This window comes from Strigops habroptila, chromosome 1, assembly GCF_004027225.2.
Source record: "Strigops habroptila isolate Jane chromosome 1, bStrHab1.2.pri, whole genome shotgun sequence".
Lineage (NCBI taxonomy): Eukaryota > Metazoa > Chordata > Aves > Psittaciformes > Psittacidae > Strigops > Strigops habroptila.
In genome coordinates, this window is record NC_044277.2 from 152,247,790 (window position 1) to 152,266,957 (window position 19,168).

At 38.1% G+C, this 19,168-nt stretch overlaps 2 protein-coding genes and 1 long non-coding RNA gene across 7 annotated transcripts in view; 1 reads left to right on the top strand and 2 right to left on the bottom strand.

Annotated features, from left to right (window-relative positions):
* Positions 1-19,168, bottom strand: part of NT5C3A (5'-nucleotidase, cytosolic IIIA) — a 28,005-nt gene that overhangs the window by 2,368 nt on the left and 6,469 nt on the right. Inside the window, exons 1-8 of one of the 5 annotated variants that reach the window (XM_030509228.1) lie at positions 10,362-10,397; positions 9,884-9,990; positions 7,231-7,281; positions 3,092-3,190; positions 2,561-2,630; positions 1,811-1,857; positions 1,353-1,438; positions 1,005-1,094 (exon numbers count right to left, since the gene is read on the bottom strand). In XM_030509228.1, the coding sequence (XP_030365088.1) occupies positions 1,005-1,094; positions 1,353-1,438; positions 1,811-1,857; positions 2,561-2,630; positions 3,092-3,190 (392 nt within the window). In that variant the 5' untranslated portion in view covers positions 7,231-7,281; positions 9,884-9,990; positions 10,362-10,397. Of the gene's footprint in view, positions 1-1,004; positions 1,095-1,352; positions 1,439-1,810; positions 1,858-2,560; positions 2,631-3,091; positions 3,191-7,230; positions 7,282-9,883; positions 9,994-10,361; positions 10,454-19,168 lie in introns of those variants that run through there. The other 4 variants (XM_030509213.1, XM_030509220.1, XM_030509237.1 and 1 more) reach the window with 4 other exon arrangements.
* LOC115618095 lies at positions 5,819-7,224 on the bottom strand. The gene is made up of 2 exons (XR_003994731.1): positions 6,911-7,224; positions 5,819-6,520 (listed from the first exon to the last, which is right to left on the bottom strand). It is a non-coding gene; the product is annotated as an uncharacterized LOC115618095 (long non-coding RNA).
* Positions 13,228-19,168, top strand: part of BBS9 (Bardet-Biedl syndrome 9) — a 275,374-nt gene continuing 269,433 nt past the window's right edge. The window contains exons 1-2 of the mRNA XM_030509118.1: positions 13,228-13,239; positions 16,167-16,171. The gene's annotated coding sequence lies outside the window, so the exon portion shown is untranslated. The remainder of the gene's footprint in view (positions 13,240-16,166; positions 16,172-19,168) is intronic.

Consider the following 19,168-nt stretch of genomic DNA (forward strand, 5'->3'; position numbering starts at 1 on the left):
CATCAAGCTGTCTGGTCTTGCTCTGCAGAATTATTTTCCCCAAAAACTTCTATAAAGAATTAAACACACTTTGCCCTCCCCAAACACCCCACAGCAAGCAAACAACTAGTAGAACTCTCCCTAGCTCCTATGAGTCTGTACATCTCCTTTTAGTCTTCCTTGTTGAAGTTTTGACTTTCTTAAGGGTTGTTGCCATAAAGCACATCTTGTTTTGGTTTTAAATCCTGAAAACATTTATTGTGGCTCTGTCCTGAAAGGTTTCTACTTTTCAGTACCCAATCCAAGCTATATATAGTATTCCGGGAACAAGAGAATGTTATCTCCGTATGCTTTTTCCACCCAGACACCAATAGGTAGAATTTCACATTTAAAAGAGACCATGTGCTTGTCTGCTTTGGGGAAGGTAAGAATTTAGTCAATATGACAAACAATCACTTCCACAAGTGAAGTTCTAACATCCTGTTTCAGTCATCCAAAATCTGCCAACAAGTTTGGAGAACCCTGGGAGAGATGGGAGCTCCATCACATTTCAAGCAGGGATTTTGCTGGCTTTTGAACTTGCCTTTAGCCAGAGAGGAAGAACAATACTTAATATAACATATGAAATGTGTTTCGCTGTATTTTTATCTCACATAAAACTATTACAGGGGATATTTCTCAAAGCAACAAAGTTGATCTCTACATTCCCATTAAAACAAGCATCACCAGTGCAATTTCAAGAGGATGAGAGTCTAACAGAAATGAAGCTTGTAGAGATGGGACTAAAAAACCCCACAAATAGCAGTTTCAGATCTCTAGTTTACATGGAGTGATCACTGCAGGCATTTAGCTACCACATACCAATGAACTGGGAACATGAAGAGCTCTCTGTGTTCCAAGATTGAGGTGTCATGTTCTCAGGAATGTTGTTTGGTGTCTGCTTCCTCCTCCTCCCCCCCCCAACACCCAGTCAGAATCTATAGAAAATGTTCCAAACCGGTATCATTCAATCAAAAGGAACTTACTTCAGCATAACATCAGATTCCCTCACAACTTCTGCAAACTTATCCTTTTGTAAGCCTTGTTCAATGAGTAATGCATGAGATTTATTGTACCTAGAAGAGAAACAAGAAATGGGTTGGAATTGACTTAAGAAGTTTCACCTTTCATCAAATCCCATGATGAAAAGCATCCTGTATGGTTAATTCTTGCTCATTCAAGTTAGCAGCAAAGCAAAACCAGCTGTTGCACAACACTCAAAGAGATTAACTTGGTTCATGCGTTACCTAAAGTTAATTACTGCTATTAATTTGCTTCTAAAAACTTACTATAATGAATCTTAGCTCAATTTCAGGATGGGAGGTGTCTCTTACCATTCTACCATATAGGGATATTTTTCTTCAATAGTGAGAGTTGGATCAATTTCAATAGCATAATAGGTTTCTTTCAGCTGCAATAACTGAAGGGAAAAAAACCATCAGATGTTTCATAAAAACACATTAAACAATTCTTGGTACTTGATCTAACCATTCTGATTCCATTATTTAGATACAATGGAATCTGAAATGCTTTTTGATCAAAGCTTGTAAATATAAGTATTAAAAAGTGGATGCTGTTAAAATCAACCACGTGCTACTATCAAGAATACAAATATTTCACTTCTATTAGTGGTGGGATTTCTTTCAATCTCACTCAATTTCTTGAGTGAGAAAGCTCAGAGTTTTAAAGGTTGGATCCCTTTTCTTGTGGTGCTGTGTAATTCAACACAGAGTACAGCTAGTGAGTAATACCAGTTGTCTGCCCAACAACAGCTAGTAGGTTTTCTGCTTACCTTTTTCCGACATTCCTCTGTGATGAGCTTGGAGTTATCAATGATGTCTGGGGGGGTGTGAAGAAAAGAAGTGTTAAACAAGATGGTCTGTGTCTTTTGCTTCGCTTTACAGCAGTGTCAATGGCACAGATGAGAATGTTTGATGACATATCACTATGTTTCCTCAGAACTTTCCTTACCCGCAACCAGTAAAAGGCACATTTCTCTTCATAAGCATGAAGATGTCCTTCCCCTCATCTCTGAATTAAAAGGTCAATTACAAGCTCTCTTTATCTGTTTGTCGAGATTTAACTGTTTCTAAAATCATCATGAGCCATCCTATGTGTTTTAGGATTCCCATTCTTTAGTAAATGGATTATCTTTCTTTCTTCTAAAAGGCTACAGGATAAGAATGTTGAGAATTATGAAGACTTTACTATCTGCATCTTGCAGGCCTCAGGAATCTTACGAGCTCTTAAATATAAATTGACCCTACCATGTCTAACTACCATCTTCTAGTTCAGAAATTAATGTTTTAGCTGTGAACTTCACTGATTTTAATTCACATAGATTGTTATTAAAATATATATATACATAAAACCACATATAGGCAGTCACTAGAATACTTCTTCATTAGGGTGTACAGGTTAGGTAACAAGTCAATATAAAATGACACATATTAGGGAATAAATTGGATAGCAAATTAAAACGTAGGAAAAACTAAAAGGAGTGAACAAACCAATCTCTATTAAACAAAAAAAAAGTACTCACTATGACAAGTTGGACATCTTTTTCCATTGTAGGAAAATCTACTTAATGTCATATCAAAATCTGTAATAATCTATTTAAGGAAAGAAAAAGCAAAACTGTCTTACAACATGGAGGGACAAAATAAAGAATGGCTAGAAATTCTGCACGATCAACAATAGCTGCAGCTCAGTAGCATCTGTGTCACAGAAATCCCCCTGTTCTGTTCAACTACTGTAATGCAAACTAGTATAGCTCATGAGAACAACTCCTTTTTCCTAACACATCTGGTTTTCTAATTCCTTTGGTTAAAGTATTTCCTGAGATTACGTGTTTATCCATTTACTTAACTAGTGTCTGGCTGAATTACACTTGAATCAACAACAACAACAAAGAGGAGTTAATATGTCTAAATTTTGGAGATCTCTTGAAGGCTGACTTCTGGTTTTTAGAGAGATAGATATATATATACATGTTCTTAAAACTTTTTAGCATAGAGCACCAATTGCATGATTGCTTTCATTCTGAACTGGTTACACCTTCTACTATCTTTACCTGAAGTTTGGCAGCTCCACCTTTGATGAGGCCACAGATAATCTCCTCTACTCTCCCTGGGTCCTTAATATGGACAGTCTTCTTCTGGAACTCTGGCATCTATGAAGAATAAGAACAAAGAAATCTGCTTTACAGAGGAAAACTTACTAGGTAATACCTGCTATCCATCACATTGGAAGCTCTGCGTCTATTCACAGTTTGACGTGACATGCTCAGGACAGGAAGGCAAGTTAAGAGCAAGAAGAAACAGAAAATACTCTAGGTATATTGACTCATGATTGCAGACAGTTCTGTTTGCTTTCAGCATCTGTTTCCATTTCCTTTCCTAACATCAAATTATTCAGTAAGCTGACACTCGCAGAAAATGTAACTGTATTTGTAGGAAATAAGGGATATATGGAAACAAGATGTATGGGATCACCCTGTGGCTCAAGTCTGTCACTTGGAGATGGTGAACTTTAAAACTAGCTCTTTGTGCAGTTAATATGCCCTTAAAGTTTCAACATAGATAAAGAACACAGGCTGACTTTAGACACTGGTTGTTTTGTTGGGAATGCTGCACTTGTCAACCGAGTGCACCAGTACAACAAGGCCAAATAGTAATCCCTGCTCCCGAGCTGGTCCATCAGTCATTTTCCATAATCCCTTTGAATGAAGAGTAGTTCTCAAATATTATGAGAAATGCTGAATTTGGAAATAAACCCACAAATCCCCCATTCCTCCCCAAACAACACCCTCCCTGCCCCCTCAACCAAGCCTTTACTCCCTCTAAAAGTTTATCTTCATCCTTGCAGAAATGGTTACTGACTTACTGACAGAAGTTTCCCAATTTAGTATGTATTTCCTTCCTTTATAATCATGTACGGACTCTTCCTACCGCAGAGGCATCAGACATTTGCAGTCTCTTTACATAGGCATTTCGGATTGGTATGTTTTATTTTCTGTATCTATAACTTCAGAGAGGAGGAAGTGCTAGGAATTTCATTTCTCACATCCTGATTGTTGAGCTTTCATTTTCCTATACCTAGCACGTAATCTTTGCTGCAGTGAGCCAACTGAAAAAGGAAGAGGCAGCTTCTGTTTCCAGACACGCTTCTGGAACCAGAGTTCTCATATCACCAATTGTTATTAAGTCACACAACACTCTCTTGTCCTGCTCTCGATACTACTAAGCCTTTAACAACCGGCTTGCAGTCAAACTGCAATGAAGTTATAATTGAGGAAAAAGATGACATTTTAAAGTCTTGCAAACACTTGTTTTTATAGTGGAAAAGATACTTGTGTGTCAGGAAAAAGAAGGAGTTGGAGGTACCTTTAAATATCGGCTCTAGTCCGCTCTGCCCTCAGATAGGAGCAAACTTACAGCTACGTAATTCTCAGCAGATACTTGTCTAACCCATTCTTCAAAACCTCTACTCACATGTTCCTCACTTTCTTCAACCATCTACTCTACTGCTCAACTGTATGTTCAGAAAAGTTTGCTTAATCTCTATTTACCCTAATTTTAGGTCATTCAACCTGGAGGAAAATACTCTTTTTCTTGACCAGGTGCTTGCTGGATATCTTCCCCCTTCTTCCTGCACTAAAGAACCCCAGTTTCTCCAATCTTCTTTTGCAGAGCAGAGTTTTCTAAACCTCTGACAACTCTTGATGCTTTCCCAGCCCGTCCATTTGAACCGTATCATTCCTGAAACACAGCATCCATAACTATGGGCACGACCTTTCTGCTGCGCTCTGAAAAGGCCGAATGTGAAGGGCTACTTCAAACCATGTCTTCAGATAATATGTCTGCATTCAGGTTTGAATATGTTTACTTTGTTAGCAGTAATAAAGTGATAATTATTCAAATTCAGTTGGTAATGACCACATGTTCTTCAAAATTACTCCTAGGCAGAAACAGGTAGTTGCACAAAGTGCTCCATTTTCCATGTAGTCTTGCTGGATTGTATCTTTTCATCCACATCAGCGCTCCAATTTTTCCCTATAACAAATAACTCTAATCCCCAATATGCTCGTTGCTACTTTCTGGCTGATACCCTCGAAGACACTAATGAAAACAGGAAATAGGAATCCTTCCAAAAACTTAATCTTGAGTCTCTGATAATTTCCAAGGTTTTCCACCCATCCAAAATACTTCTTCCAGAATACCCTGCCAAAAATTCTTAAGTCATGACAGGGCATTTACTACTTCTTTGCTTTAAAAGTCTCATAAAGAAACAAATCGGCTACATCCCAGGCTGGGAATCATTGAGAAAGTTATTAACAAAATATAAAATTCCTGGAAAATATCCATGAAAGAATTCCCTAATCTTTTGAGAAATACATTTACGAAGCATTTTGAGATATTTATTCACAATTATCAACACATCTAGCTTCACCAAGTGAAACATTAACAATCTGCAACTCCGTACAGATGTTTTATGGTTCTTTCTTTTGTGTGTCAGTGCTGGTAAACAAAAGTAACCTTACCACTGGTTTGGTGGGTATGCCCCATTTTTTCTCTCTAATGGAAGATGAAGCAATTTGACTCTGTTTTGTAATGTTTTCACTGTAAATGGACTCATCTAATTCATTTGACTTTCAGGAGGCAAATGATACATGTATTTTTAGACTTGGCATGCAAAAATTAAACAAAGTGGAATCTAAATGCATGTTTTTCTAAGAAGTAGTTCAAGCATTATTTGGTTTACTTAAGATACTAAGCAGCAGACTTCCTAATATAACTGATTTAAACAGAGCAGATGTTGGGGGAGATGGAGAGAGCACAGGGAGAGGCTGTCTGAGGAAAGCTGCTACTGTTTTATTTCAGACAGGCCTTTCCTAAGTTTCTGAAACAACCTGAGGAAAAACCTCCTTAGTAAACACTTCAGTAGATGGTGTTGAAGAAGACATTGCTTAAGATTGTAAGTATGGTGAAAGCTTCCTGCTCTGATGTTGTAAACTGATACTCCTACTCAAGATCAGCTTTTGAGAGTCATCGATTTCTAAATAAAGAGTCATTTCTTTCATTTTTACATGAGAATTGAAGTCAGTTGAAGAGGATTTTATTTTAGGGGTGGAAAAAGAAGAGTCCTCTGCAGCAAGTATAACCCAGGCAATTTCAGTCTCACAGGCTCTTTCATAGGCAAAACCACATCTTCATTATAGATACAGCATCTGATAAAGCCTCAGACAAATAGAGGTAGTCAAAATAGCCACTGTCCCCATCGCTAGTTCTTTGTATTCATATTTGCAACTGAACATTAACTGGCAGTTCTTTTATTTAGGCTTTATCATTAGAAGTAAATGAAACTATCAAATAAGCAGTCACCAGTTTTCTGGCAAACTGGCTCCTTCAATGTCTGGCTCCCAGACTAGCTCTGCTCTTTTTCTTGCATATCTGCCATTTGCCAGAGTCGGAAGAGACAAGCAGATTCGAGTTGGAAAGAACTGATAAAACAGATGAAAGAACAAAGAGTGAAACAATATAAACAATATAAATATGAAAAGTTCAGTCAGTTTGCTAAAATTTGTGTTTCTATTAATTAAGAAAGCTCTAAGAGTCAACTCAGTACACACAAAAGGCCCCAAATTCTGATGCTGGGGAAGAACACATATGGAGAAAGACGCAAACAAAAATCTCCACAGCACCTAACAAAGGCAAGAAGGCTTTTCAGAGCAAAGAGCTTCTACACCGAGAACTAAAACTATATAAGCCCAGGAAAAGGAATTTCACATTTTGCTGTTTTGAAAGTACATCCTATTGAATCATTTAAGTTCCCCTATTTATTCTGTCATTTTATAAGTGTGAGAAGAGCTTTGCTTACCAAGATATCTTACCAAGGATATCTATATGTTACTGAAATAGCTCAGAGGCCAGTATCTCTTTTAAAACACATGTTAAAAGATGACAACTCCCAAAGGTAATTTGTAGTTGGCTTATATGCTGGCCAGAAATACACTGAAGTTTCTAGTCTCTGACATTTTTAAGGAGCCTTCAAAGAGAAGCAAGGAGAACAAAACTGAACAAGATTATTTTAAAGGTTGAGCTTAATTGGATTTATGAAAAGGAAAAACAAAGATCTGCTTGTTTGTGACAGCAGGTAACTGGAATAAGGATGTAGGAAATTCTTTTGTAGCTAATGATGTTATAGTCATACCTTGATGAATGAACCGTAATGGATTCACGCAGGTTTGGAAATCCCCCAGTCCTACAAACCACAGAATGGGTCATTTACAATGAGGATAGTTCTGGAAATCACAACTCTATTTAGTACCCGAGACATGCATCTGGGTTAAATAAAGAGGAAAAGTATTTACTGTAAAGACTCTGTTGAATTCTAGTTTTGAAATATAGTTTCCTTTATACAATTGGGTAGCAGGAACTAGGTGATCATTAAGATCCCTTCCAACCGAAACCATTCTATGAGTGCAAACAAAGCTGCTTTTGTGTTCCATCTGGGTGCTGTTTTCTTAGTATTTGAGACAGATTATATCTAAGTGCATGCTCCATCAGTTCAATTATAAAAAAAGAGTTGGTGATGATCACTGAAATGAAAGGCAGGTATCCAAGTGAATGCACAGCTGCATTCATAGCAAGCATTTCCAATTGGGTATCCTAGGGAATTAGTAACTGATTGTGTGCACAAGGTGTAGTGTCATATTCTGGAGTTAAGATTACACTGAATTTTTCAATCTACCAAGTGCTGGAGGGAGAGCAGTTACTTCCTTCCCCTTCCCAGTAAAACAACAATGTAAGTTCCTACGATTTAAAACAAACAAACAAAGAAGCCCATAAATAAATAGGAAATTTCCTATAAAGGATGACTGTGGGACCTTCTGTTGTTTTCACTAACCATAGTTTTAAGTTGGGAAGGAGGAGCTGATGAATGACTTGCTATCTTAACTACATGGAGATACGGCTCATTTCTTAATCAAATCTTGATACATGGCCCGAAATAGTACTAGTAATAACTAAAAATGTAAGATGTTATCATCAAAAGTCTAAGTAATGCTTTGACCAAGGACATGAAAAAAGTGGGGCAAAGTATTTTTATACCGATACTTGTAAGCCTACACTACTTGACAAAGTTGGTTTCTATTTTAAAAAGATCAGTATGGATCCCAAAAAACACTGCTAAGAAAACACCCCACATTGTGGCTGAATAAAAGGTAAGGGAACTTCTCTATAACTCTCAGTGATTAACAGAGTACTTTGTTAGATGTCAGTAATTCTGAATAATAGCAACTGTTCTTGCACTTACAAACATATTATATTCTACAAAATTTCAGATGCCTATACTGTTATATAAGTGCTAAGACCATGAATAAGAACTAGCCATAATACTACTGGCAGTGTGTAAATCTCAATTATCACACAGTTTCTTTTTTCCTACTTTGCTGGTAAACCTGCCTTAGACGAGACTATGTTCCAAACCTATTATCTTTTGACCCGGAGGACACACAAAGGTGAGCTGGCAAGGAGAGGGAACTAACAATGTTATTTCTAAACACGGAAATTGCAAATCAAAGTGATTAAATGGACAGGATTCAATTATTTGTGAATTCTATTTCTAGTCTATGGTGACAGCTTCCAAGTAAAAGAGTACAAACCAAGAATAAATGGCATTTATTTTGGGAACTGCAGATGCCTAATTCTGAGGTCTGAGACTAGCTATCACATATACTTACTTATGGACATGTACCAAAAGGGCAGGGCCTGGCATCAGTGAGAGCTCTGAAATTTGATACCTTGGCAAGCTACAGAAAATTGGTTTCAGAAAGTAGGAGTTTGGTGAAATTGTAAAAGGGGCACATTCCTTAATTTACATCTTACTTTCCATTCCCTTTTTCTTTTTGCTGTTACTACAGAACATTACTTTTATCTACTTTAGAAAACAACGCTTACCAAAAAGCTTTTGAAAAGCATGCAAGCTTTCTCATGTAACTTCTGCTATTTGCAAAGTATGAGTTGCAAGAAGCAGGGGAGCTGTAACAAAACCACAGAATGGGAGTGTGTGTTTATCTTCTCCTCCATCTCTACATGCTCATATATAGCTACAAGTGCTCATATGCTCATATATGTATAAAGCAAGATTGGCTTTGAATCCAGACAATTTGAACTGTGGTCCATGAGTGCAATAAAGGTTTCTCTTTGCAGCCCCAGCTGTGAGTAGGCTTATCTTTTAGACAGGAACATTAAAAGCCACTGGATGCGAGCACGGTTGCATCAGACACACCATTAGGTGCTGCTAGGCAGGAGATCTCCACTAGTGATCGTGCAATCTGCTAGCATAACCTCAGCTCAGGACAGATAGATATTCGTTTGTAATTACAAAAAACATAGTAAGTTTTCTATTCATATGATGTAAACTCAAATACAGTAGTAAGAAATCCTTAATAACTAGTATTACCAAATCACTCTTTTGGTAGTTTTGCCAAGAAATAGCCCTAAGTCTATTTCTTGGCATAGGACTATCTGAAAAGTAAATAGGCAAATGTTATTACGGAAATGAAAAAAACAGAACACTGAGTATCTTCACAGTTGCTTGACACCACACTGCAAAACTGGATACCCAGGTTCTATGAAGTAACTGAAGTGGCTTCACTACCTAAGCTATTTTAAGAAATGGAATAGGATGCGTACTAAAAATGTTTTTTCCTGTTTTGTTGCATTATTTACATCTTTTTACACTGGATTTGGATACTAGTTGTTTTTTTTCCCCAACTAACACATATAGAAAAATCTGGAGAGAGAGCTTTCACAGAAAACATGACAACAGCATTTCCTCTTGTGCTTTTAAAGGAGAATACCTGTGCGTTGAGCTTAGGGCACTCCTGATTCTTCTGTCCTTGATTTTGTCCTACTGCAACAGCATAGGTGGCAAGCAGAGTCCAGAGATGCAGGGCTTGCATGCAGGCTGCCAACAAAAACCAACCAAATCCTTTTAAGAATTGGTCTGCTGTATTATGTGATCTTTGCTATTCCTGCTGCATAGAAATAAACGCAGACATGCACGGTACATAGCTACGTCACTCTGAAAATCCCCGCACTTACAAGGCTGCTCTAACACGTATTTAAAAGCAGAGTTGAATTCATCTACTCAATCCAAACTGGTAAATAGATTTAGTCCTTCAGTGCTGTTGCCAATTCTTTGGTATCGAATTTTCATTTAAAAAAACAGAGCTTGTCACAACAAACAACTGTAAATAATGCTGCAGCTCATACCCTTGGCTTAAAAGCGCAGGCAGAAGAGAGTCAGTACTGTTGACAGAAGCTGTGCACACTTACCAGAGGGTTTTGCAGGAGCAGCTGCCAGAAGCAAAAGAAAATTCCTCTTGCTTGAGAAGCACTAATATAGCAGGACAGGGTGCAGTGGAGGGCGTTTCCAAATACAGCCTGACTAATCCCCGTGCAAAACCCCAGGGTCCTGTGACGCACATCAGCAGCGCACAGCAGTTTGTTATGCTCAGCAGTACAGCCGGCCGGGCTTACAGCCCGTCAGCTGGTGTACCAACAACAGAACCTTTGACCTGCGCTGAATGAACGGCTTTCATGGATGCAGCAGGCAAGTTGGGGCTGCTCTAACAGAGGAAGGCATTTGTTTTTCAAAGCAGAAGTTTACTACTTCGTTACTTTTTAACCCTTTTATGAGATCTTTCCAAGTGTTTCAGGATTTCCTGTTGCAGAGCGCCACAAATTTCTTACAGCTCATTGACATGCTCTCATGAACATGTAGGAGGGAGCACACATTTATTTGTGTAGAAGCAGCAAATTAATTACTCAATTAATCTTTGTTTGACTGTAATTATCTATGTGATACTGAAACAGGAAATCAAGGAGGCCTGTTTGTCAGGATTTTTGAGAGGCAAGGTGCCACAACATGCTTTCAGAAGTTTGTCATGAGGCATGTTGCCTTATCAAAGACGGTAACTAGGTGCCACAGGAGATGCATTTAAAAGGAATCTCTTTTTTGCTGTTAGAGTATGAAGGAAGTATTGTCTAATCATATTTACACTTTGAAGTTGTGTAAATGCTTGGAAGTGCCACGTGAAGTTAACTCTTACTACAGCAACAGTGTGAGCTTCCCTATACTACTCTGTCAGTCATGTTCAACCTTAGGTTTACGATCAGTGTTTCAGGCCAGTTCATATGTAGCCATGAACTCGACCCGTGCAACCCTAAGAACTGAAGCAAGGGCAGGTTAGACGTGTAGCACATACAAACCCCCCAGAGCTACACCCCACCCCTCCCAACCCCAATACCAGGACACTAGAAACTCATCGGTGATACAAATTTCTGTGTTTTTCTACATTTAAAAGAAAAAAATCAGTAGGCTTTTTCCCAATGGTTCAGGGGATCCGTGGTTTGTGTCCACATTCCAGCTGTAGGCCAGTATGTACTCTGTCAGAACCCCCGTTCTGACCCAATGAAACAACTGCTTCTGCTGATAGAAAACATGCAAATTTCATCAACACTCATCCTCTTAGAATTGAACAAGATCCCCTCAAATGTACATGTATAGGACTGCTGTATTCTGAAGCAGCAAAACAGTTTGAAAAGTATGTTCAAAATATGACATAATCCCTGCAAAGATTATATATAGTAAATTGAACACACTTGGCATTGGTATTTGCCAGGATTCATAGCTCCTATTAATCTACTTGTTACAGCATGTGTCTACTGTTGTAATAGGTAATATACAGAGAATGTCACCTTTTATAGCATTTTAATATAGTTAGCATGCTTTTGGCTAATAATAGCTCCATAATAATGTTTGAGAAAGATTTGTATAATACATTATCTTGAATAAATCTGAATTATTTGCATTACAAAAAGCCATAGCTTACATCAGTGCTGGATTTCCAATTTTAAAGGATCTTATGAAGTAAAATATGCTTGCTGGATGAATCATGGAGTTCAGGTAAAGACATCGCTTTATACAGTCAATTTCCAGAGTACCTGTCTTTGAGGTTTTTTATACATATATCAACGGTGACAATGGTAATAGCTCCATAATAATGTTTGAGAAAGATTTGTATAATACATTATCTTGAATAAATCTGAATTATTTGCATTACAAAAAGCCATAGCTTACATCAGTGCTGGATTTCCAATTTTAAAGGATCTTATGAAGTAAAATATGCTTGCTGGATGAATCATGGAGTTCAGGTAAAGACATCGCTTTATACAGTCAATTTCCAGAGTACCTGTCTTTGAGGTTTTTTATACATATATCAACGGTGACAATGGTACTGCTATAAATGAGTCTGGTGAACCTCCTGGGTGAGACTGGCATGTGGCGGAGCTGTTGATATTCTGGTACTTCTAGGATGTGATTCAGTGAGGAAAGAAATTCTAATGCTATCAAGAATCTAAAGGAAATTAACTTGTTTTTTATGGAAGTTGGGGAAACAAAAAGAAGAAATGTGTGTTTTTGTTGTTTTTCTTTTTTTAAAACTTTACATACAATTCAAGATTGAAGAGTTGCAGAAATGAAGCCCAACTTGGACAGAGTACATTTTGCCATGCCAGCCTAATTAGAAAGCATTTTAAAGGCATGCTTACAGTGTTAGTGCAAGAGCCAGAAAATGACGTGAGCAACACTTCTGTAAACGTTAATGCAGCCAACACCTAATTCTTGGAAAAACATCTCCTGTATCTCTACCAACAAGTAGAGTCTAATTAAAGTACTTTCACTTTAATGCAAACGTGGTATATGGAACTCCTCATGTACAAAACAAGGCAGACTGTCTTTGCAACTCTTAAGAACCCCGTGTCAAACACTTTAATGACAATAGCTACTACTGACCACGTTCTGTTACTGCTGAGTTGAGCATTTTGTTTACAGCGTTTAACTTCTGGTAAGAGATGAATTAAAATCACTTCTTTTTTGAAAGAGAGAGAAACAAAGCCCAGCATGACATTTCTACTCTCACGATACCAAAGGTCGTTTAAATATATTTTAAGAACCATGAACTAAAGATGTATAGCTATTGCAACAGCTAGGTTCTATTTTAACCTCTTCTCTTTGGCCGAGGGCCATATCTTGACTGCAGAATATTCTGTGCAGAAAAAGGGGGGGGGGGGTGAAGAACAACACTTAAAACATTAGATGAGTTGTTATTCATCTAAAGCTAGGAAAATGTTCAACTTTATATGGTGGTGTGTTGGGTGAACTTGGTTTGCAGAGATTCAGGATGCTCTCAGAGTATGAGGCACTGCAAGTTTTAGTCTGAAGCAAATAAAAACTGGTTCTGCTGGTCCTTACACACACCTCTGCCCTATGTTGCACCTATTTGTGGAAAGAAATGAACACAGCACAGGTAAGTTACGTAAGCAAGTAAGCTGAACTTTTGGGGTTTTATGTAGTAAGTTGAATACTTCAACTAAACTGCCATCAGGTTTTAGAGATCAAGAAAGGTCACGTTTAAGAGTTACTTCTGTTCACTGGAATATTTGCTACAAAAATTAGAGGTGACTGAATCCTGTCTACAGTTTTCATTAGTAAACATTAGCTAGTGGCTTTTCATGAGCTTACTACCTTTTATCCTTGTTTAGTAAGCCTATTACAACTGAACAACTTTGAACACATAGCTGTGTCTTTAGCATATTGCCCAATCTTACTTGAGCAATACTTTGTTTTATTGGAGGGATCAATTTTAAACGTTAAGGAACTGTATTTGTTTTCTAATTTTGCTTTTGTAGTAAGTCTGCTTAGTCCATATTTGCCAAACCAGACTACTTGATATAATCTCCACAAGACAGGGAAAGCTAACCGAACCTTAGCACTCAAGTACCAAAACCAAGCAGAAGAAAGGAACCAACATAAGCCAATTTAATTCAAACATGATTTTTATTCATGCCATAGTAAACCGAGTTAATGATCAGCATCCCGGTTCCGGGAATAACTTTTTATACTTGTGACCATTACAAGGAAAAGAACATCAATGTTCGGGTTGAGGAAAGTGGGGTAAATAAAGGTTTAGAAGGCTGCTTTGCAGGAATGCTGGATACCACTTATTTTTCCAGTATAGGTCTGGCGTTGTGCTAGCCATATTTACAGGTGGCATGATGCAATACAGAAATACTGTTTGTTTATGAAGATGTGTGTGCATTATGGAGATGACTCATGAGGAATATAAGAGATAATGTTTAAACATAAAGAGCTTGAACAGCACTTGCTATGGGAAAGTGCTAAGAATGTATTAAAGACTGATTTAATTCAGCTGTAGTAAATCCAGAGAAGACACATGCTAAGAAGGCGAGGGTCTTAACCTGAACCATTTTAAGGCTCGGCAGTACCATTTTTGCTGAGAATTTATTTTGCCCACTCAACTATTGTATTTTGAAGAGGCAGAAAAATAAATGCATGCTCAAAACCAAATAGAGGAAGGAGATGCCATATCACAAGACATAATTAGAGATTTCATTTGATATTAGATCTGATCAGAGATCCATCTTTCTCTACAATACAAGAGAAAACTTGCATTCTTCTACAGTCTGACCATTTCTGGCTGTACTGAACACATGACATTACCAGTGATAACACATGCACTAAAATGTATAAAGAACAGAGAAGTATTTATTCTTGCTGTGTTTAATACAACAATAACTATGATGTTGCACTTGCTGAAAAATGGTATCTCTACAAAACCACCGTCATTCATTAAAGAAATAAGGCTACATAAAGACACCTTTCAAATCAGCAAGATAACTGTGCATGTTTAAAGCACGGGGTAGATCATCAGTTTCATTAGGACTAAGCAAAGGTTTTAAATGGTGGACAAAACCAATGACTAGATTATGTGAAGGTCATGCAGTGAGGTAAATTGTTCTGGTTTAATGATCTCTCAAGGTGGGTACTCCATGAAAGTCTATGAAGCCAAACTTAGACCAAATTAGAACCAAAAAGACCCAAACCAAACCACATCAAAACCCCCAAAGGTTTCTGCAGTTCTGGAAATCTAAAAGGAATAGTGTTTGTAGCATCAATTTGAAACATGGAGGAAGCTGTGACTTGCAAAATTCTATATGGAATTGATTGTTCAGATGAGAGAGTAGAAGATACTGCAGCATCATTGTCCCTTATGTACCTTCCTTTTGTGCTTACAAAGCCACTCTAAAAGCAGAGATTTCTTCTGGATGATAAATCGACAGATATTTTGAATCTTATAAGAAAGCAGGAATGAAGGCAAGCCAAACACATTGCTGACTTGGTATATTGAAGTTCAGGTAATAGAACGTAGGGGCAAGAGGTTTAGATGGACTTACACGTTAATCAAAGATGTATTTCTCAAACACAGAGGTATTGTTACACATTACGAAACTCAGAAGTGTAACAACTGTGGCAATAGAAATCAACACTTTATGCGGTATTTCAAATCCTCTATAGAGGTTTATGAAGAACTAACAGTAACTAAGGCCTGAATTTCCAGTATTTCATGTGATCATCTCCTGTTAGTCACTACTCCAGGCAAAAATTTAGTCTGAGAGAATATGTGGGGTACAAACCACAGAGAACCAGTTCCGAAGCTTCTGGGAATGAATGACTGAATACAGTGCAGGGCAGCCATCTTTTGCCTGCAGTGGTATGTTAGGGGAATTGCTTCAGCTCTGGGCTCTGCTCCCCTTCCCTCATTTTGAAGAGAATTAAACTGATAGATTAAAAAAAAAAAAGGTAAAAACAACCCCAAAGGATTGTTTAATAATCAGCAGGTATCTGGAAATGACCAGGTGATCTTCAGTCAGTAACCACAGATCCTGGAAATGCTAGTCTATAATGGCTATAAACGGCAGCCTACCTGAGCCAGAGTTTAATCTGCTGGGGTTTCTTTTTTTCCATACTTGCATTTCACTGATGCCTATTCTTGCCAATGCTTTCTGGATAGCCCTCTTTATCAATCCATTATGCACTTGCAAGTTGAACACAAAACGCAGTTCTGGTTTCTCTGCCTTACAGGGGATAGAGCAGAACCGGAAAAGGCCCTAAGGAGACCAATAAGGATAAGCGATGATATGAAAAGCTTCCCTACAATGAACAGCTGAATACCATAGAATTCTTCAGCTTGGAAAAGAAATGACTGGATGGCATAGAAAAGGTTAGCAGGGAAAGATTGTTCACTATCTCTTCCTGTGTAAAGGTAGTAATTATCAACTAATGTTAACAGGAGGCACATTCAAAACAAGTGGAGACAGCTAGAGGTCACACAATGAAGTAAAGCAGTAAGAGGCAGGAATTCCTTTCTGGTGAAACTGTAAATTTACACAGCCTTAAAAAGGGACTGGATAACAACATGAAAAAAGCTCAGCTTAAATTACAGCCACTGTCTCTTAAACACAAGCTGCTGGAGGCTAGGAAGTCATTCTGGAAAAAAAATCAGGACAACTTGTCCCTTTCTTATGGTTTTGCTGGGCCTCTGCTATAGACTACTGCTAGACAGATGATCCTGCCTGTATCAGGCAAGGCCTTTCCTGGAAGGTAAGTCAACACTCCCTGTTGGTAACATGATGGCAGGGAGAGAATCATTTGCTTTTCAGGATAGTGCTTCAGTTTCATCGCAAGTATCTTATTTGCTACCTGTTCTTCCTTTTTCCTGCTGGTTCTTCTTCAGAGAGCAATGAAATATAGGAAATTCATTTTGGACAAATTAGGATTTCTGAATTTGAGTGGTTCTCTCTTTTTCCTTTATTACTGCTGGGGTAACAGGATAGCTATTGGAATCTGGCTACCTGAAAGACCCACTTCCCTCTCATCTTACACAGAATCTAACGTTTGCTGAAAGAATGCTTACAGGTGAGGATGTTGGTACAACTAATCCTTCTTCAAAACAGTACAGAATTCTAAGAACTGGCAGTATGTAGATACTGTGCTATACTTATAAATTCTTACTCAGTTATCAGGTGTGCAAAAGCTCACCTTGCACAATAATGTAATCCTGATGACCTTGATTTTTCCCCAAAACTGTACATTTGCATGTATACTTTTTACAAATAAATATTCTGCATGTATCTATACGCACTGAAAGAACTTAAATGCTGGCTTGCCTAGCAACTTCTCATGTAACACTGTCTAAAATGGAATTTGCATTAAGCCCAAGGCCTGGACTAAAGCAGTTGCTGCTGATTCTCCTCTTCTCTTATCTGCTTCTAAGAAAAAACCCCATCTGCTTAGATTTTTCTTCCCACTAAGAATGCTGTATCTAGATCAAATAAACTCTGACCCTTGAATAGTGGAGTTGCGGGACGCAGTTTGAAAGCAAAGTCAGCAGGACAAAGTTTAATCTACAATGTATAGCCAGACACTACCATTCTGCTGAAGAATGTAGTGCAAATATAGTATTCCAATTAAAGTTGCACATCGAGACTAACTAGGTTTTTAACTGTTCTCTTTGAGTACAGACCCTTCTTTAAACTTCTTGAGAAAAAAACCCCCATCTCTTAAGTCTAAAGATGAAATACCACTATGATACACTCAGTTGAAAGGTAAGAGGCAGCATGATGACTTGAGGTGTGATAGATTCTTTCACCCCTGTGTCCCATTGTTTTATGGGTGTTCCTGACTGCTGAATCCATTCGAAGATGTAACTGGATGCTCCTTATTTCTTGTATCTCTGTGTATTTTTCCCTCTGGAAGCGATAGAGGACATGTTCAAAACCAGTCTGTAGTAATACTACCACTAATATACTTTGCACTATACTACTACTACTGCTAAAGTACCAGTACTGCTGTTGCTTTGTACCAACTCCTACCCTTCAGTTTCACATACAATTTTTCCATGGTAACATGCAGACCAGGTTCAGGCTTACCCATAACTGATTTCCGTTGCAAAGGCAGATGCAATCCAGGATCAAAAGTGTTGCATTAATAACTACTAAGTGTAAAATTTACACTTTTAGTCTGAAAACTTGTAAGTTTCCAACATAGAAGGAGAGCTTTCAAGGAACAGGGTTAATGGTACATTTTAGTGGTATTCATTCTGTCAACATGAAGGTGGAGTAAAACAAACTCTTGGGTAACCCACCCCCCCAATAAACTTGAATTATTTCAGGGATCCAATCTGCAAAGCAGACAAACAGTTGACAAGTGGGGACGAAAAGTAGGAACAAGTATATTTGAATAGGAATCCTTGGTGGCAAAACCAGCTCAAGAGGTCTCAAATTCTATATTCAGACACTTTATGAATCTTCAGTGTCTGAATCTGGGCCTTGCTCCACCCCTTTAAAAAAAGAAATTACAAATTAAATTCTTTTATTTTTTTTTAAAGGTTGGCATATATGAAAGCAGAAGCCACATTTCCTTCTAGCAATAGGCATTATTCACATTATTTATAGAGTATTTTTGTTGTTATTGTCTGAGATAAGTCAGTGCAGTTCTGTATTCTTTTGTGGCATTACTTTTAGTATTTAAACACGGTGTCTTCTTTGACCTGTGTGCTGCAACCTTAAGCATATGTCCACTTGTACTGAAAAAATGCCTCATCTTTTTTTCACTATTCAAGTAAACCACTATATTAATACAAGGATTAGACAAATCCAGCAGACTTTTAATGAGTGCTGTTGTGGTTCTTTTTCCTTACACGGTCAGAAACTCCACACAAATAACCTAACCTAAGACAAAGGTGACCAGCACAACAGCCACAGATTCCAAGTTCATGGCACAGTGCCAGTCAAGCTGCTGCATGATAGATGTGGGACTAAAAACCTGCCTACTGCAGCCATCACAAGTTCTCTAATGTTTTACAGCAGCTGACCATTGGCGATCGATTACTTTTGGGTAAGAGAAAACGGCTTACATTCAGCAACTGGTCAACGCATAACTGCTATACAAAGAGCTCTGCCCCAGGAAGAAATAGTAACTACAGATCAACTGCTGCACAGTAACGTGATCACAAGGGCAGGGGGAAAGTTAGGCTTCATGTCTTTTTATTTTCCACACCCTTCACAACAGTATATTTACCCAACTTTCTTGCCCAGTTTTATCTGTGCTCCTGTCTCTTTGCATGCTGGTGAGGAAAGGAGGCCAGGAAGAATAGTTGTGAGCTATTCCTGCCTCTCAGTTGCACTTAGCATGTGATAGGATCAGCCAAATTTCAGTG